The sequence below is a fragment of the Doryrhamphus excisus genome, chromosome 11 (genome assembly GCF_030265055.1).
Source record: "Doryrhamphus excisus isolate RoL2022-K1 chromosome 11, RoL_Dexc_1.0, whole genome shotgun sequence".
NCBI classification, from domain to species: domain Eukaryota; kingdom Metazoa; phylum Chordata; class Actinopteri; order Syngnathiformes; family Syngnathidae; genus Doryrhamphus; species Doryrhamphus excisus.
The window spans coordinates 16,261,419-16,279,576 of NC_080476.1; the positions used below are offsets into that span (position 1 = coordinate 16,261,419).

General features: G+C 39.9%; 1 protein-coding gene across 3 annotated transcripts in view; it reads right to left on the minus strand.

The window, feature by feature from the left end:
• Positions 1 to 1,167: 1,167 nt before the first annotated feature.
• LOC131137773 (glucocorticoid receptor-like) overlaps positions 1,168 to 18,158 on the minus strand; it is a 63,252-nt gene continuing 46,261 nt past the window's right edge. For all 3 annotated transcript variants that reach the window (XM_058086032.1, XM_058086030.1, XM_058086031.1), the window contains 6 exons: positions 17,876 to 17,992; positions 13,427 to 13,705; positions 10,389 to 10,533; positions 8,413 to 8,543; positions 6,515 to 6,672; positions 1,168 to 5,937 (listed from right to left, as the gene is read on the minus strand). In XM_058086032.1, coding sequence (XP_057942015.1) covers positions 5,785 to 5,937; positions 6,515 to 6,672; positions 8,413 to 8,543; positions 10,389 to 10,533; positions 13,427 to 13,705; positions 17,876 to 17,992 — 983 coding nt within the window. In that variant the 3' untranslated portion in view covers positions 1,168 to 5,784. The remainder of the gene's footprint in view (positions 5,938 to 6,514; positions 6,673 to 8,412; positions 8,544 to 10,388; positions 10,534 to 13,426; positions 13,706 to 17,875; positions 17,993 to 18,158) is intronic.

The window sequence follows — 18,158 nt, forward strand, 5'->3', positions numbered from 1 at the left end:
CCATTTTTGGATGCTTCTGGGTCCCCTGTTGAGTGTGTGTGAGGTTTCCACTTTTATTTTTGACAGAAAAGTGCTTTAAAAGCAAGTTGAAAAAAATGAAAAAAAAAACCCCGACATACTAACCCCTTACGTTTTTTGTCAAAAATCACCAAATTCTAAATCTGGCATTTTATGCCATTTTTGGATGCTTCTGGGTCCCCTGTTGAGTGTGTGTGAGGTTTCCACTTTTATTTTTGACAGAAAAGTGCTTTAAAAGCAAGTTGAAAAAAATGAAAAAAAAAAAAAACGACATACTAACCCCTTACGTTTTATGTCAAAAATCACCAAATTCAAAATCTGGCATTCTATGCCATTTCTGGATGCTTCTGGGGCCCCTTTTGAGTGTGTGTGAGGTTTCCACTTTTATTTTTGACAGAAAAGAGCATTAGAAGCAAGTTGAAAAAGTGAGAAAAAATAACATACTAACCCCTTACGTTTTTTGTCAAAAATCACCAAATTCAAAATCTGGAATTTTATGCCATTTTTGGATGCTTTTGGGTCGCCTGTTGAGTGTGTGTGAGGTTTCCAGTTTTATTTTTGACAGAAAAGTGCTTTAAAAGCAAGTTGGAAAAAAATGAAAAAAAAAAACGACATACCAACCCCTTACGTTTTTTGTCAAAAATCACCAAATTCAAAATCTGGCATTCTATGCCATTTTTGGAGGCTTCTGGGTCCCCTGTTGAGTGTGTGTGAGGTTTCCCCCTTTTTTTTTTTGACCAGAAAAGTGCTTTAAAAGCAAGTTGGAAAAAAATGAAAAAAACGACAAAATCACCAAATTCAAAATCTGGCATTCTATGCCATTTTTGGATGCTTCTGGGTCCCCTGTTGAGTGTGTGTGAGGTTTCCACTTTTATTTTTGACAGAAAAGTGCTTTAAAAGCAAGTTGAAAAAAATGAAAAAAACGACATACTAACTTATGTTTTTTGTCAAAAATCTCCAAATTCAAAATCTGGCATTTTATGCCATTTTTGGATGCTTCTGGGTCCCCTGTTGAGTGTGTGTGAGGTTTCCATTTTCATTTTTGACAGGAAAGTGAATCATGAGCAAGTGTATAAAATGACGGATGACGGAGCTCCTCACCCTGATTTGAAGTACTTGTTAAAACATCCAGTCACTGACAAAGAGCGATGGTTGGAAAAAACAGTTGACTTTATTGTGTAATACGCCTCAACTCAAATCACTTCTTCCCAGTCAACCAAACAACAAGAACAGATAATTCAACATTGAATCAAAGAGGCCAAAATATCGACAAGGACGACAGAGGAGGTGTAATCCACAAGTTAGAGATTTTTTTTTTGTTACCCTCCCCGCTCCAAACAAACATACATTGTGTTTGTCTTTACATCAGATGACATTAAAATGAACCAAACAAGACTAAGCCAAACTTGATCCGCCCTTAAAAATCTTTAAAGATAACATTTTATTTTATTATACAAAATAGATTTCATACAACAGTTTTTTTTTTTTTTCAGTGTGGTGGAGTTTCATCCGGCTCTGCTAGATTTACACGTGGAGTCCTTCCTTTTTTAAAATATTTTTCTTTTTTTAAAGTGACCAGTTTATCCTCTCAGCAAATATAGAAGAAAGCCAAAGCTTGGACGTTAAAAAAAAAAAAGATAAGAAAATAAAATAGAGATGCTACTAAAAATGTAACTGAACACGTCTGTCATATTTTTTTATTTGGTCACTCTTGATAAAACCACAACATTTGATCGGCACCCCCCACCTCCCATTCACAGACTAAGCCCTCCCCCGGTGTGGGATCAAATATTTACTCTCTAAAATATCTCCTCTTAAAATATATTATTCTTATTCTATTGAACAATCACCAAAAATGTGTACTATGGCTCTCTGTATTTGGCTGAAAATGCCTAAAATGGTGGCTAAAGTTGGGAAATGTGTGTTTTTTTTTCTGGGTTGTAAAATGTCTTTTTGCTAATACATTTTATACCGCTGAAAAGCCACATTCTTACCCTTTTAAACGATGTCTCATTTGTAAGAAACAATTTTTTTGGGATGAAATAAATTTACAAAACAGCTGGAGTTGGACTGCAATCCCACAGCTGGGTGGGTCTCGTTGCAGGGTTGACTTTAAGTGTGACGTTCTCCTTGTTTTGCTGTGAGTATAATATTGTAAAACTTTATTTTCATCTTCACAGTGTTCCCTCGCTCTATCGCGGTTCACCTTTTTGCAGAATTTTTTTTCACTGCTACTGGCCGTTTAAGAAGAATTGCATTGTGAAATCTCCTACTTCCCTTTGCCGTCTGTTTGCACCGCCCATTGTTTCTGCCAATCAATCTCCTTTGTGACATCCTGCCGTGTCTCCTTGCTCCCTTGTCAATGACCTTTCAATTGAAAGGATGTGGACACCAACAGGAGTACTGCAGTAATATAGTTTAACAAGGATACAGAAATCCTACAGCACAGTGGAACGGCTTCAGGAAGAAAAGGCAAGGCCATAGGAGTGGAAAAATATGCCTGAGCGACTTAATAATTTCTTGTGTCCGACCTGGAGGTTGATGATTAAAATTGAAACGAAGGTTTGAACTTTTTTGAAAGTGTTTAAATAAGACAAAAATTGCGAAAAATGTTATTTCCTGTCTGAGAAAAGTGTATAAAAAGTATAAAGTGGATGGGTTTTACAGCCTTAAAACTCATATATGGATTTCACATGGAACACTGTAATATTATGTAATGGTATGAAATACCTTTACCGTTTCAAGTTACAATTTAGCTCTTGAAATTACGACTTTTTCCTCATAAAATCTGAATATTTTTCATACATTAATAAGAAATCACAAATTCGACCTTTGTCAATTGTTCTTACAATTACTACTTCATGTTTTGTTATTTTAACGCTTTTTTAAAGTCACAAATTAATTTTTGTTCAACGTTTTACCCTGTAAAACGCCGACATTTTTCACGTAAAATATCTGAACTCTTATATTACAATTTTTTTCTTTCATTAATTAATTAATTAGCAATACAGTAATCCCTCGTTTATCACTACTAATTGGTTGTGCTTATCACAACTGTGATAAGTGAAAATCGTTTTACGGACTTTTAAATATGGTTTTTAATATTATTATTAGAGACCTCTACACATGAAATAGCACCCCTATAGACACATTTTATATTGCCCAATATAGTAGACAGAATCAAGAGTAGATAAACAACTTAAAAGATAAATAAAAATTTGTGCGTGTGGATAGAAATGTTTTTCCTAAGTGGGGTGGCGTGGCGGGCAGACAGGAAGTGATGTCGAGGGTTCAGAGTTCGATTTTAGCTTAGTGTGGGTTATTGCAGCAACAGCCCAGAGGGATTGTTGTGCTTGTTGTGATCGGGTCTGGTGTTTGTGTGTCTCACAATTTAGCATAAAAGCATAAAAGCTACCGGCATCGTCCCAATCTGCCAAACACAAATATTCCCAACCTTTCACCTAGTGTATGTGTGTGTCAAGAGGCCTGCTGTGCTGTGAGTTCCAAGTCTCACACACACACACACAAATGACCAGTCGCCATGGTAACACTCACTACCTGCTCTGTTAACTGCCATTCGGAGCTTGGAGCACTGAAATCAATGTGTTCCACATTAAAGTAAGCAAAGGGAGGAGGGGCTTATTTGTAGCACAGTTTCATCAGGCACTGTATTTTTTTTTTTTTCGTATGCAAAAAAATGTACCTAGAAGAGCCTGCATAGGGGCAATAAAAATACATTTTCTGTCCTTTGCAAAAATACAAGTTGTGTTATGCATCTGAAGTAAAAGAGCTAGGAGAGGCTACCATCAGTTTACCTGCAGTACTTTTGAAGCTGGTGTGACAATCTCATCATGAAGAGCACCCTGAAGCTAATGGCCGCTACTGCGTCAACACACATTTGAAAGAAGAAGCCATTCATGATGTCAAACCTGCAGTGACCGAGCCTGAGCTTTGTACCTGTAATATAGAATAGAGCTTCATGGGGTTTTCAACATTTTTTTTCTTCTTTTTACACTGTACCAAATGAAATAAAAAAATATTACAGTACATACAATATCTGTTCATATGTGTCTTTTAACTGGTTCACACATTATGAAATAAAGATGGATGCTGGGGAAGATTTAACATTTTTTTTTTATGTCAAATTCAACATTTACCCCGGGATCAAACTGCATCCTTTGCGTACTTGTACTTGTATTTGCCTGCACAGCCACTTTTTCACGTAATTTCTTAGAGGGAAAAACAGATTTGTACCTACATATACATAAACCACACGTCATAAAAAGACATATTGTGGCAAGCGCAGGTAGCTTTTTATTTAAATGGAGCCAATCATGATTTATGAAGTCGTCACACAGGAACTTAACACTCAGAAGGTAGCTAAGGAATATACAATATTTATTCAATCCACCAGAGCCAGCCTCCTGGTGGACAGAGGCAGTTGAAGCCATTAAAATAGTTGTTGTTTTTTTCCCAAAACCTGTATTAGTGCTTGGATAGGATATTAAGTTGCTGTGTGATGATTTTAGTCTTCTTTTTTTAGGATTAGAGTGAGTCAGACTTTTATATTGAGTAATAACGAGACCGTGAGGACCAGGTAGCTCTTTATTTAAATGGAGCCAATCATGATTTATAAAGTCGTCACACAGCAACTTAACACTCAGAAGGTAGCTAAGGAATATATAATATTTATTCAATCCACCAGAGCCAGTTGAAGCCATTAAAATAGTTGTTTTTTTTCAAAACCTGTATTGGTTTTTGGATATGATATTAAGTTGCTGTGTGATGATTTTAGTCTTCTTTTTTTAGGATTACAGAGTGAGTCAGACTTTTATATTGAGTAATAACCTCCAACAATTTCCGATGGGTTGACAAGCTTGTCGTGATTTTCCATTTTAGCTAACGTGTCCTCACTGAGAAAAAAGAAGCGGAAAATTACGGTCATTTATAAATACTGCACTAAGAGCGCCCTTTTTATTTGGTTATGTAAGCACAAATATTTTTTCCCTTCCCTAAAATTTCAACATACTTTTTCTCGTAAAATTGCATTACTCTGGCAACATCACAACTTTTTTGTTGTTGTTGTTGTTTGTTTTTTTTTCTTAAAATTGTGTTTTTCATCAAAAAAAAAATCTGTTAAGGTTGCAAAAGCTGTGATTCCTCTTTCTGGTAATCAAACTAGTAGCAATATTGTGTACTTAAAAGAACCAAAACAAACATCTGAGGAGCTTAGCAAGCTGAAAGGCACTCGTTCCCCTTGTCACATACATGCTGTTGTTGCTAAATGCTAAATGGACAATGTGCATACAATCAGTGGACAATATTGTCTTTATATGGGGGGGTGTACTTTGTCATTTAGGTGGTATAGGTGTGTAGAAACTCACATGGAAATGACTACATTCCGAGGGTTAGGCGGCACGAGGGGACAAACAGTTGGCATGGATTTGGGGGTTGGGGGGGGGGGGGGGGTTTGGGGCAAAGACATTTGAGGATGTCTCAAGGTGAAAGCGTGATATAAACAGCATTAAGTCGCAGGAGGATGGAAGGAGGAGGCAAAATCTGTTCTCTGAAGTCCTCGCAAACCTGAGAGTAGATGAGGAGGCGGGGCTTCTGACGCTGTGAGGTCCATCCAATGCCAATAATAATAATAATAATAATTAAGCCCACACACACACTTTAGCAAAAAGACAGTCAGGATTTGTGTGTGTGTGTGTTTTTTTTTTTTTTTTTTTTTTTTTAAGGCATGGCTATAGAATTTTAAGGCGGTCACTTCTGATGAAAAAGGAGCTGCTTGACGCTCCCGTCTTTGACTTTTGGTATCTGGTTGGTGATGATCTCCACCAGCATCTCTGGGAATTCCACACTCAGGGTTTTATTCACAAACGTGTAGAAGCAAATCTGGAGCAGCCCCTCCACGATCTGCAACACGGAAACACACACATTAGTAAATACTCAATGTTGCTTTCTATGCAGGTGCATAGTTCAAGGAACTCTGAAAAAAACAGGAATTAGAAGTTTCAAAATAAGGCATTACTGTCACAATATGGTTGTAATTATGTGTGCATTTTAACATTACGCCTTAATGAAGCAGGTACTCAAACTGAGGTCTCCCCAAAGAGAGTCAAGCTTTTCTTCCAGTCACTCACACACACACACACACTAGTAAGAAATGCAGCTATAGGAGCATATTTTCTTGAAAAAACATTTTTTGGCGTCTTATATTCGGGTCAATACAGTCATCAACATACTACCAACCTAACTTTTAAACGACTTTAAAACTTTATTGACATTATTAATAAATTTCAATCATCACCACTTGACTTGTTTCTCATAATAATTAGTAGCAAATCCATGAATGCATAATATGATATAATAATACTAATAATCGTTATTTGTAACCACCTTTGTAAATAAATTAGATAATTATGTATATATAATTTTATAAATCATAACATGGTAGTGAGTCTAGTTGCAACAGCAACATGACAAAATGTACCTCTTGCATGGAGTCCAGTAGCTTAGTTAGCTGGTAGAAGCGTTGCCAGTTCTGACTGGTGTTCTCCTCTCGCTTCACGATGGCTTTTCCTAATTCCTTGATGTACGTCATCCTGATCTCGTCAAACACCGCCTGACTCTTCAGGCCATCTTTAGGAACTTTGGGAACGCACACAACAAGGATAGTTAGTTAGTGGAGGGTTTCAAATATGAGCTTATTTTGGTTTGAAAGGAATACCACTTTTTGTGCTTTCCTGTAAAATGACAGTTCTCATAATTAAAATTACAAAAAATGCATTATATAACTTGTAAAGTGGCTTAATTTATAATGTTACAAAAAAATAATATATACATAAAAAATAGATTAAAAAATAAATGTATGGCTTAAAAAATTAAACAAAAATAATTTATCTCAAAAAGTACTAAAATGTATTTTTTTCCTCAGAGTAAAAAATAAATACAGTAGTATTTTGAACAAGGACTCACAATGAGCAGAAATCACAGCAGGTCATGAGGCTAAAATCATCACACAGCAGCTTACAAAAGTTACCTCAGAAATATATTTCAAAAGTACAGATTCAAATTTAAAATAAAAACTATTTTAACCCACCCTCGGCCATCTCTGTGTGGAGTTTGCATGTTCTCCCCGTGCATGCGTGGGTTTTCTCCGGGTACTCCGGTTTCCTCCCACATTCCAAAAACATGCTAGGTTAATTGGCGACTCCAAATTGTCCATAGGTATGAATGTGAATGGTTGTTTGTCTATATGTGCCCTGTGATTGGCTGGCCACCAGTCCAGGGTGTCCCCCGCCTCTCGCCCAAAGACAGCTGGGATAGGCTCCAGCACCCCCCGCGTCCCTCGTGAGGAAAAAGCGGTAGAAAATGAATGAATGAATGAAAAAATAAAAAAGAAATAATAAAAAAATAAATGTATGGCTTAAAAAATTAAACAAAAATAATTTATCTCAAAAACTACTAAAATGTATTTTTTTCCTCAGAGTAAAAAAATAAATACAGTAGTATTTTGAACAGGGACTCACAATGAGCAGAAATCACAGCAGGTCATGAGGCTAAAATCATCACACAGCAGCTTACAAAGGGCACCTCAGAAATATATTTAAGTATATATTTAAGTACCGATACAAATTTAAAATAAAAAACTATTTTAACGTTTTCCCATCATGCATTTTTACCCAGTAGAACAGTTAGCTCATGGGCTCCCCCTGGTGGACGCAGGAAACTCAATGAATCATTGCAGTTCCCCTGCTGCCGAGGACAATGAACTGATGTGCTGGGAAGAAATGCATGATGGGAAAAGGTGAAAATAGTTGATTTATTTCTCTATTTATTTCTTTGCTACATTTTGAGTGTTAAGTTACAGTGTGATGATTTTAGCCTTCTATCTAATCTGAAACCGTGAGCCAGACTGTTTTGAGTATAATGGATGTAAAAAGGTATATACAATACTTTCAATTAATATTTGACCTTAATTCCACGTCATCAATCAAGTAAAGAGTTGAAAATTCATTGAATTCATATTAAGCCTGTTGAAAATAAAGTTGCTCATCGTGAATCCAATTTTGCCTGCAGTAAAAAAAAAAAAAAAACATTCAAGAGCTCCAACCAAAGTTGTCCTGACCTGATCATTTTTCCCTCCCTGAAGGAATACAGAATAAAAATAGCTGAAATGCTGCCAGTCACCATGGTGGAAATGTCATTTCCCTGTGCAGCGCTTTCTTTGCCTTTTTCTAAGTGCATCTTTAAGCCTGTCAATCATCCCCAGTGAGGCGGAAAAGGGGGGAAGATTCACTCGGGAGGGCTGTTGCTCACTTAATGTATAATTTTAGACTATTTAAGACCACCTTTGATGTAGAAGCGTGTGCTTTAAAGTGCAATTACCTGTGCTGAGCAGCAGCAGCACCTTCATGCACAGATATTCATCGTAGGACACCTCCAGACGCACAAACTCGTTGCAGATCTTCAGCATCTGCTCGCACTGCTCCGTCATGAAGGGCAGCTTCATGCGCTCTCTGAGGAAGTGAGGTCACATGGTGAGAGATATTTCAATAATGCAACTCTGACCTGAAACACCAGCGAAAGTTGGCGGAAAAACTCCTACATTGTCAATGCCAGAGAGGCTGTGTGTGCGCGGTTTTACACCCTGTTGTGTTTTTCCACTTTTCTGATCTATAAATGTAGTTAGAATGTTCTGTTCTCGTGTTAAACCATTCCAAAGTTTCAGATAATGAGGTCTGCGCATTTGGAAATGAGCCCTTGAAAAAAGTTTTGGGATGGCTCAAAACACTCAGTTTCAAAAGGCGTGGTAAAACTGCCCCCTTTGTGATGTCACAAAGTGGAGGATTTCCTTATATGTGACCAATCACAGTGGAGTGGGCATGCCCGGCGGCAGGCCGTAGTTGGAATAAATTAAAACAAACCATTTTGGAAGGAAGCACAAATCAGAGGATATAGCTGAATAGGTGCAGATTCTGGAAAATCTAAAAAGGTTTTCTGTACGGGTTGTTGTGTGTAGCTGCTAGCTGCTCTATAGGAAACCAAAACTCAATACAAAAGGGTTGAAAATGAGCATAATAGGTCTCCTTTAACCACCAAGCGTGGGCATTGAGGATTTTGTAGCACTATATATTGAGTGGTTAGCGCGCAGACCTCACAGCTAGGAGACCAGGGTTCAATTCCACCCTCGGTCATCTCTGTGTGGAGATTGCATGTTCGCCCCCGTGCATGCGTGGGTTTTCTCCGGGTACTCCGGTTTCCTCCCACATTCCAAAAACATGCTAGGTTAATTAGCGACTCCAAATTGTCCATAGGTATGAATGTGAGTGTGAATGGTTGTTTGTCTATATGTGCCCTGTGATTGGCTGGCCACCATTCCAGGGTGTACCCCGCCTCTCGCCCGAAGACAGCTGGGATAGGCTCCAGCACCCCCCGCGTGAGGATAAGCGGTAGAAAATGAATGAATCATTTGAGTGTTAAGTTGCTGTGTTATGAATTTAGTGCTGTTAATGTGTTGTTTGAAAGATGACACAGTGTGTCAGACTGTTGACCTCTTTGACAGTTTTTGACTCCAAATTGTCCATAGGTATGAATGTGAGTGTGAATGGTTGTTTGTCTATATGTGCCCTGTGATTGGCTGGCGACCATTCCAGGGTGTACCCCGTCTCTCGCCCGAAGACAGCTGGGATAGGCTCCAGGAAAAGCGGTAGAAAATGAATGAATGAATATATATAGAGAGGCTGACCACAAGATTCCGCAAGATTGAAATCCCTGTTGTAGGTTCACACTAGCTCCAACAAGGAAAAGGGTCTAAGTTTGGGGGGTCTAACTTTTTTTTTTTTTGCAGCAAGCCATGCTGGATCAGGCCTGGAGCCGCATTTTATTTACTGTCACAAAAAGTATGCTGAATTCAAAATGGTAAAAATGTCATTTTTCATAGGTCCCTAATCATGGGAACTGAGCTTGTGACTCCACCCCCCTAGTGATGAGGAAAGCACAAAAGGGAAGCTGTTCATTCATTCATCTTGTTTTTCCAATTTGCAACAACTCCGCTGCCCAGCAGGAGAGAAGTGCTGCAGGAGAAAGACAAACTGGAAGAAAATAAGCTAATTTCCACGAAAGCCACAGCTGCATCATTTTCTACTTCCAAGATCAATAGTTCTCTCTTCAGAGGTCGTTGAGGTTCTATTGTGACTCCTCGTGCCAACAACATAGATTGGTGTTTTTCTTTTCTTTTTTATTTCCACTCTTTGCACCGCTGAAGTGGATCAGGTGGTTTTTTTTCTTCGATGTGGTTGTGTTAACTGTACCTAATGTTGCGGCCTGAGACTTGGTTAATCAAATATTATTAGAAGACATACTGATTGATGACGAGGTCGGGCGCGAAGCAGAGCACTCTCCCGTTGCACTGCTCATAGGACCTCCAGCCCAGACTGAAGGACATGAGGAAGAGCCAGGAGCACTGCAGCAACGTCATCTGGTCATCTAAGTGCAGGTTACGGAAGCCTGGAGAGGACAAATAGCAAGTCTTAAATTCCGACATCCACTTAATGGCTCTAATCAATTTAACACCATCGTTCCACGATCTATGCATCGTGCTATTACGATGTGGGACTGTAGGAATGTCGTTTTCATTAACGCCACAGAATGGCGTGAAGCGTCATTAGTGGTTAGCATTTATTTATTATTATTTATTTATTTAGTATGTGGCTTCAACTGCTGTGTTTTTTAAAGAGGACTGAAAAAAACTTGCAAATTATCCAATATTTTAATAGATTATATTTAATTTCCGTAGTATTTTTACATTGTAGAAAAACATTCATAATTCTAATCTTAATCAAATGTGAGGGAATGCAAACTTCTACATCATCCTGCTAGTACACATGTACAATTTTATATGCATATAGTGACAAATAATGAATCATTTTAGACAATTTGGTGAAAATAACAGTGAAAATATCAATGGTTAGCATTTAGTATGTGTCTTCAACTGCTGTTTGAAGAAAACTTGCATATTATCCAGTTTATCAGTATTTTAATCGATTATATTTAATTTCCCTAGTATTTTTACATTGTAGAAAAACATTCATACTTCTAATCTTAATCAAATGTGAGGGAACGCAAACTTCTACATCATCCTGCTAGTACACATGTACAATTTTATATGCGTATAGTGAGAAATAATGAATAATTTTAGACAATTTGGTGAAAATAACAATGAAAATATCAATGGTTAGCATTTAGTATGTATCTTCAACTGCTGTGTTTGTTAAAGAGGACTGAAAAATCAATTATATTTAATTTCCCTAGTATTTTTACATTGTACAAAAACTAAAATAATGAATCATTTTAGACATTTTGGTGAAAATGTCAATGAAAATATCAATATTTAACATCTAACATAACTTTTTTACAGCATTCGAACACTTTAGTGTATAATTTCTTGCAAAAACATAAACATTCATGAAATAAAAATGTACTTTAACTCAACCTTTGGCACACACACATACAAATATAAGTCGGTATCAAATTGAGTCATTTGTTTCAAAGGGTAGCTGTGTTATGTAAGAGCCCCCCCACCCCCACCCACTACGAGTCGGCCTTCGCTATCACTGTGGAAAGATGCCAGCTGGGACAAAGCACAGTCACACACACACAAAAAAAAACAAGGAAATGCAAAGAACAAAAATCTGGAGTTACATGGGGAAACCATGGGGCTGATTTGAGTTTTTCTACGTCAAAGAAATATGATCCGAAGTTATTGTCTCGCCAATCAAAGCGGGAATAACCCCGAGAGAGATTTTTGCAGAGATTAGCAGGTCATGTGCTTTTCTTTCTCATGATCACGAAGCAGCGCTTTCGATTCACAACGCTTCTGTGTTGTCATGTTTTTGGGCATTTTCTCAAGCTCGATCTCTCATTCTCATTCTCCCTCATGACTCATGCTGTGATTCTGACAATGTCACGCATCTCAAAAAAGCATGTCGCCATCACCTGCTCTTATTGGCCCGTTTTGGATTGCTACATTTTAGAATGCCTCCTTTCAATAAGCGGTCATCTGCATAAAAAGGAGCCTTCATGTGTCCTTTAGCGTTTTTACATGATGAGCTAACAGTCGCACCGTACATGTCAAGTGCCTCTTCAAAGCTAATCATCCTGCCGGTGTTCCGTCTCGCATGGCCAAAGCGCCAATTGAAGCACCTTTTAGTATCTGCGGGGGGGGCAAACAAGCAGTTTCTAATGTTTGATGATGTTTGTAATGATGATGATGGCGAAGACCTACAGCGCATGTGGCTTCTGTTTCAGCTTAACAATCAATCATTCAATCATACCTCAGCAATCGTCAACAGTTCAACCTGGACCCCACCCATTTATTACTGAAAATCAGTAATAAATAAATATAATAATAATAATAAAACAGCAAATAATAATAACTTAAGAAACCACATATAGTTGGTGGGTAGACAAATTATTTTTTTCAGATTAAAATGAACAAAGCATTATTAGAGCCCTGTAGACATGACAAAACACGACTATAGTCACATTTACACTCTTTTTATTTACAACATATTGCGCAACTGCAGGGTCTTGAGACACATGCTAACTTGCAAACTAGAGAGCTAGCGACCTAAACGGTAGCCTTCAAGTTATTTCCTTTAAACTTAAATAGCCAAAAACTTACCACTTCCACACGGATAGGGAGGATAACTATTAACAGTTATTTAACCTTTAACATGAACATTAATCAAACGTAATATTTTTTTTCTGGGTACATGATACCATACAGCATCCATATCAAACTTGCGCGGGCCGCATTAAACTTTCATATCAAGGCAGGGGGCCTCAAACCAGTGTCCTGCGGGCCACATTTGGAACGCGGGCCGCGTGTTTGAGACCCCTGGTCTACATGAACGCTGAGAGATGAATACCTGGATACCCTGCAAGTATCCTGACTATGTCACATTATTTTCCCCCACGTTTGCGGGCCGCATGTTTGAGACCCCTGATCTAAACCCTCAACAAACTACAATATATTCAGAACTCTGTGCTGCCCGCCTCCTCACCTCAACTCAATTCTTCTGTAAAGTGTCTTTGAGTATTTTGAAAAGCGCTATACAAATAAAATGTATTATTATTATTATTATTATTATTATTATTATTATTATTATTATTATTATTATTATTTAACTTCCCACATACGTATATGGTTCCTTGCCTTATACAACAGCTCCCTTTGGAGTCCAAGTTGTTTGTCCGTCCGCCATGTAAATAAATAACTGACTTTTGTGGCCAGGCTGTCCTCCTTCGGTGTCAATGACAAGCTGTGAACGCGACCACAAGCTCTATAGTCGAGCATCAAATGAAATGCCAAGCAAGGGTGAAGCGGGCTTGTCATTACCTGGCAGCGACTTTGCCCACTTGACCGCAGAGATGACCTGCTGTCCGCCGAGCTTGTTGAGCGTGGACATGAGGCGTGACGACGTGTCAGGCAGGGTGCCATCGTAGCCCGAGTAAATGATCTCGGGCTCGATCGCCTTGAGCACCGACAGCATGGAGGGTGTCAGTTGGGGCATGCAGGCGGGGATGACCGCCACCTGCATGGAGGGGACGTGCTCCGGCGGTAATGGAGGGCCCTCCTTTGTTTTCATCGTTTTCATCAACTTCTTGTTTTTCCTTGCTGGTGAGACAAAAGGAAGGACTTTAGTTTAAAGAACAAAATAACAAAGACTTTTGGACAGCAAATTAAAGACAACATAACATCTCCTCCTACTGGTGCATGTGGGACTGACAGGAAGAAAAGCTCTGATTTGCTTGGGAAAAAGTCGTAGCTGCTGGTTTGCAAATATAAATCCATCCATTCTCTATCCAACTTATCCTCACAAGGGTCGTAGGGGTATGCTGGAGCCTATCCCAGCTGACTTCGGGTGTGTACACCCTGGACTGGTCGCCAGCCAATCACAGGGCACATATAGACAAACAACCATTCACACTCACATTCATACCTATGGACAATTTGGAGTCGGCAATTAACCTAGCATGTTTTTGGAATGTGGGAGGAAACCCACGCATGCACGGGGAGAACATGCAAACTCCACACAGAGATGGCCGAGAGTGGAATCGAACCCTGGTCCTCCTAGCTGTGAGGTCTGCGCGCTAACAACTCGACCGCCGGTGCACCGAACATTCATTAATTCATTCATTCATTTTCTACCGCTTTTTCCTCACGAGGGTCGCGGGGGGTGCTGGAGCCTATCCCAGCTGTCTTCGGGCGAGAGGCGGGGTACACCCTGGACTGGTCGCCAGCCAATCACAGGGCACATACAGTGAAGAAAATAAGTATTTGAACACCCTGCTATTTTGCTATTTCTCCCACTTAGAAATCATGGAGGGGTCTGAAATTTTCATCGTAGGTGCATGTCCACTGTGAGAGAGATAAACTAAAAAGAAAAATCCAGAAATCACAATGCATGATTTTTTTAACAATTTATTTGTGTGATACAGCTGCTAATAAGTATTTGAACACCTGAGAAAATGAATGTTAATATTTGGTACAGTAGCCTTTGTTTGCTATTACAGAGGTCAAACGTTTCCTGTAGTTTTTCACCAGGTTTGCACACACTGCAGGAGGGATCTTGGCCCACTCCTCCACACAGATCTTCTCTAGATCAGTCAGGTTTCTGGGCTGTCGCTGAGAAACACGGAGTTTGAGCTCCCTCCAAAGATTTTCGATTGGGTTCAGGTCTGGAGACTGGCTGGGCCATGCTAGAACCTTGATATGCTTCTTACGGAGCCACTCCTTGGTTTTCCTGGCTGTGTGCTTCGGGTCGTTGTCGTGTTGGAAGACCCAGCCACGACCCATCTTCAATGCTCTGACAGAGGGAAGGAGGTTGTTCCCCAAAATCTCACAATACACGGCCCCAGTCATCCTCTCTTTAATGCAGTGCACTCGTCCTGTCCCATGTGCAGAAAAACACCCCCAAAGCATGATGCTACCACCCCCATGCTTCACAGTAGGGATGGTGTTCTTCGGATTGTACTCTTCATTCTTCTTCCTCCAAACACGCTTATTGGAATTATGACCAAAAAGTTCTATTTTGGTCTCATCTGACCATAAAACTTTCTCCCATGACTCCTCTGTATCATCCAAATGGTCATATGCAAACTTAAGACGGGCCTTGACATGTGCTGGTTTAAGCAGGGGAACCTTTCGTGCCATGCATGATTTCACATCATGACGTCTTAGTGTATTACCTACAGTAACCTTGGAAACGGTGGTCCCAGCTCTTTTCAGGTCATTGACCAAGTCCTGTCGTGTAGTTCTGGGCTGATTCCTCACCTTTCTTAGAATCATTGAGACCCCACGAGGTGATATCTTGCATGGGGCTCCACTCCGATTGAGATTGACCGTCATGTTTAGCTTCTTCCATTTTCTAATGATAGCTCCAACAGTGGACCTTTTTTCACCAAGCTGCTTGGTAATTGCTCCGTAGCCCTTTCCAGCCTTGTGGAGGTGTACAATTTTGTCTCTGGTGTCTTTGGACAGCTCTTTGGTCTTCGCCATGTTACAAGTTAAAGTCTTACTGATTGTATGGGGTGGACAGGTGTCTTTATGCAGCTAACGACCTCAAACAGGTGCATCTGATTCAGGATGATACATGGAGTGCAGGTGGACTTCTAATGGGCAGACTAACAGGTCTTTCAGGGTCAGAATTCTAGATGATACACAGGTGTTCAAATACTTATTTGCAGCTGTATCACACAAATAAATTGTTAAAAAATCATGCATTGTGATTTCTGGATTTTTCTTTTTAGTTTATCTCTCTCACAGTGGACATGCACCTACGATGAAAATTTCAGACCCCTCCATGATTTCTAAGTGGGAGAAATAGCAAAATAGCAGGGTGTTCAAATACTTATTTTCTTCACTGTATAGACAAACAACCATTCACACTCACATTCATACCTATGGACAATTTGGAGTGGCCAATTAACCTAGCATGTTTTTGGAATGTGGGAGGAAACCGGAGTACCCGGAGGAAACCCACGCATGCACGGGGAGGACATGCAAACTCCACACAGAGATGGCCGATTCTCTTTTATTCTGTTGTTGCATCATCACCTCTTTTTTGCTTCTAGCGCAAAAATAATGTAAAATGTGTATAAATACGTCTTCAATAAAGCGTCTTCCTTTAGTTCTGTGTGAATGTCCACACAGCAGTACCACTCAGTGGATATCTATGTAGGTTAATGAGGACAACACTGATGTTTTTATTTAGACAGATGTGTTGTGTCATTCCTTGGCTGATCCATCGGGACTTGTCAGAGATTACATGCAATCACTGTGGCGAGCGTCGGAGAAAAGAAAATAACTCAGTCAAGGGATTTGATGGACAGCAGTGCTGTAAGTGTAGCTCTTAGTTGCCATGGAAACGCCAGGAGTGGAAATTAAAGGTGGAAAAGAGTGTAAATGTGTGTCCATGCTAACCCCGATATGTGTTCAAGTCCCCGTCTTCAGTCCCCACTCAGCTCCCACTGAATTATAGAGATGCTCTCTGTTGCATTTCACCGATACGATACAGTCGTTCCTTGTTTGTTTGTTGCGATTAATTGATTCCAGACCTGACCGCGATAAGGACATTTCCGCCAAGAAGCATTCAATATTAATAAATTAAATATTGTCATAGTTAGAGCATAATAAAAACCTGTTTATGACATTCTAAATATGCAAGCTACCAAGCTAACTAGTTAGCATCTGTAATTTACTTATTCTAAATTTGTTCCCTGTGAGTGTGAATGGTTGTTTGTCTATATGTGCCCTGTGATTGGCTGGTCACCATTCCAGGGTGTACCCCGCCTCTCGCCCGAAGACAGCTGGGATAGGCTCCAGCACGCCTGTGACCCTAGTGAGGATAAGCGGTATAGAAAATGGATACATTTAAGAACGAATTTCAAACGTAGTGAGGAAGAAGTAAAAAGCCAGAACTTTACCACTTCCACACAGAAGTGGAGTAGAAGCAGTAGGAGATTTAGGTCATGTCGGACATGCCATGGCTGACTACATGCAGTGAGAAGGTAATCTAATCTTCATCGTTTTCAATATTTTTGGACTAATATTTGAGATGGCGGCACGGCGGTCTAGTGGTTAGCACGCAGACCTCACAGCTAGGAGACCAGGGTTCAATTCCACCCTCGGTCATCTCTGTGTGGAGTTTGCATGTTCTCCCCGTGCATGCGTGGGTTTTTTTCCGGGTACTCCGGTTTCCTCCCACATTCCAAAAACATGCTAGGTTAATTAGCGACTCCAAATTGTCCATAGGTATGAATGTGAGTGTGAATGGTTGTTTGTCTATATGTGCCCTGTGATTGGCTGGCTGGCGACCAGTCCAGGGTGTACCCCGCCTCTCGCCCAAAGACAGCTGGGATAGGCTCCAGCACCCCCGCGACCCTCGTGAGGATAAGCGGTAGAAAATGAATGAATGAATGAATATTTGAGACCAAGAGATCCAGAGGTCTAGAGAAGGGGTGTCCAAGGTGCAGCCTGGGGGGCATTTGTGGCCTGCAGAATAGTGTAGAAATAAAATTCAACCAAAAAGAGATGATGAAAGTTTGGGGCGTCCCTGGTCCAGAGCATGTAAACCAATGGGTGGCATCAAACAACTTCTCCCAAAACAAGTCAGAGCTTTTCTTCCTGCAACTCACTCTTCCTGGCAATGAGATATAATAAATCCTGCTTGGAGTTAATTTATTCACTTCATTCACACAAATTGTGATCCACTTTGGAGGTGAGGAATTTGATGGGAGAATTTTGTAGGACTAAGCTACGAGTTAGTTGGCTCTATTTGCTTACCGTCTAAATTCATTCCAGCTTGAAGGCATTTGCGGAAGCGGCAGGCCGGACAGTTCTTCCTGCGGATCTTATCGATGATGCAGTCGTTCCTCCCGGCACATAGGTAGTTGTGCTGACCTATTTTAAAAACACAGAAAAAGCGATGTGTAGCAGTATTGACATTGGGGGGGGGGCACACAGCCACAAACCACCTCTTGGTACTGCAGTTGTCAGAACGAGCTTGTATGTGATTGTTGATCATACTTCAGCTGAAAATCAGACATAATGAACCCACTCCCTCTCA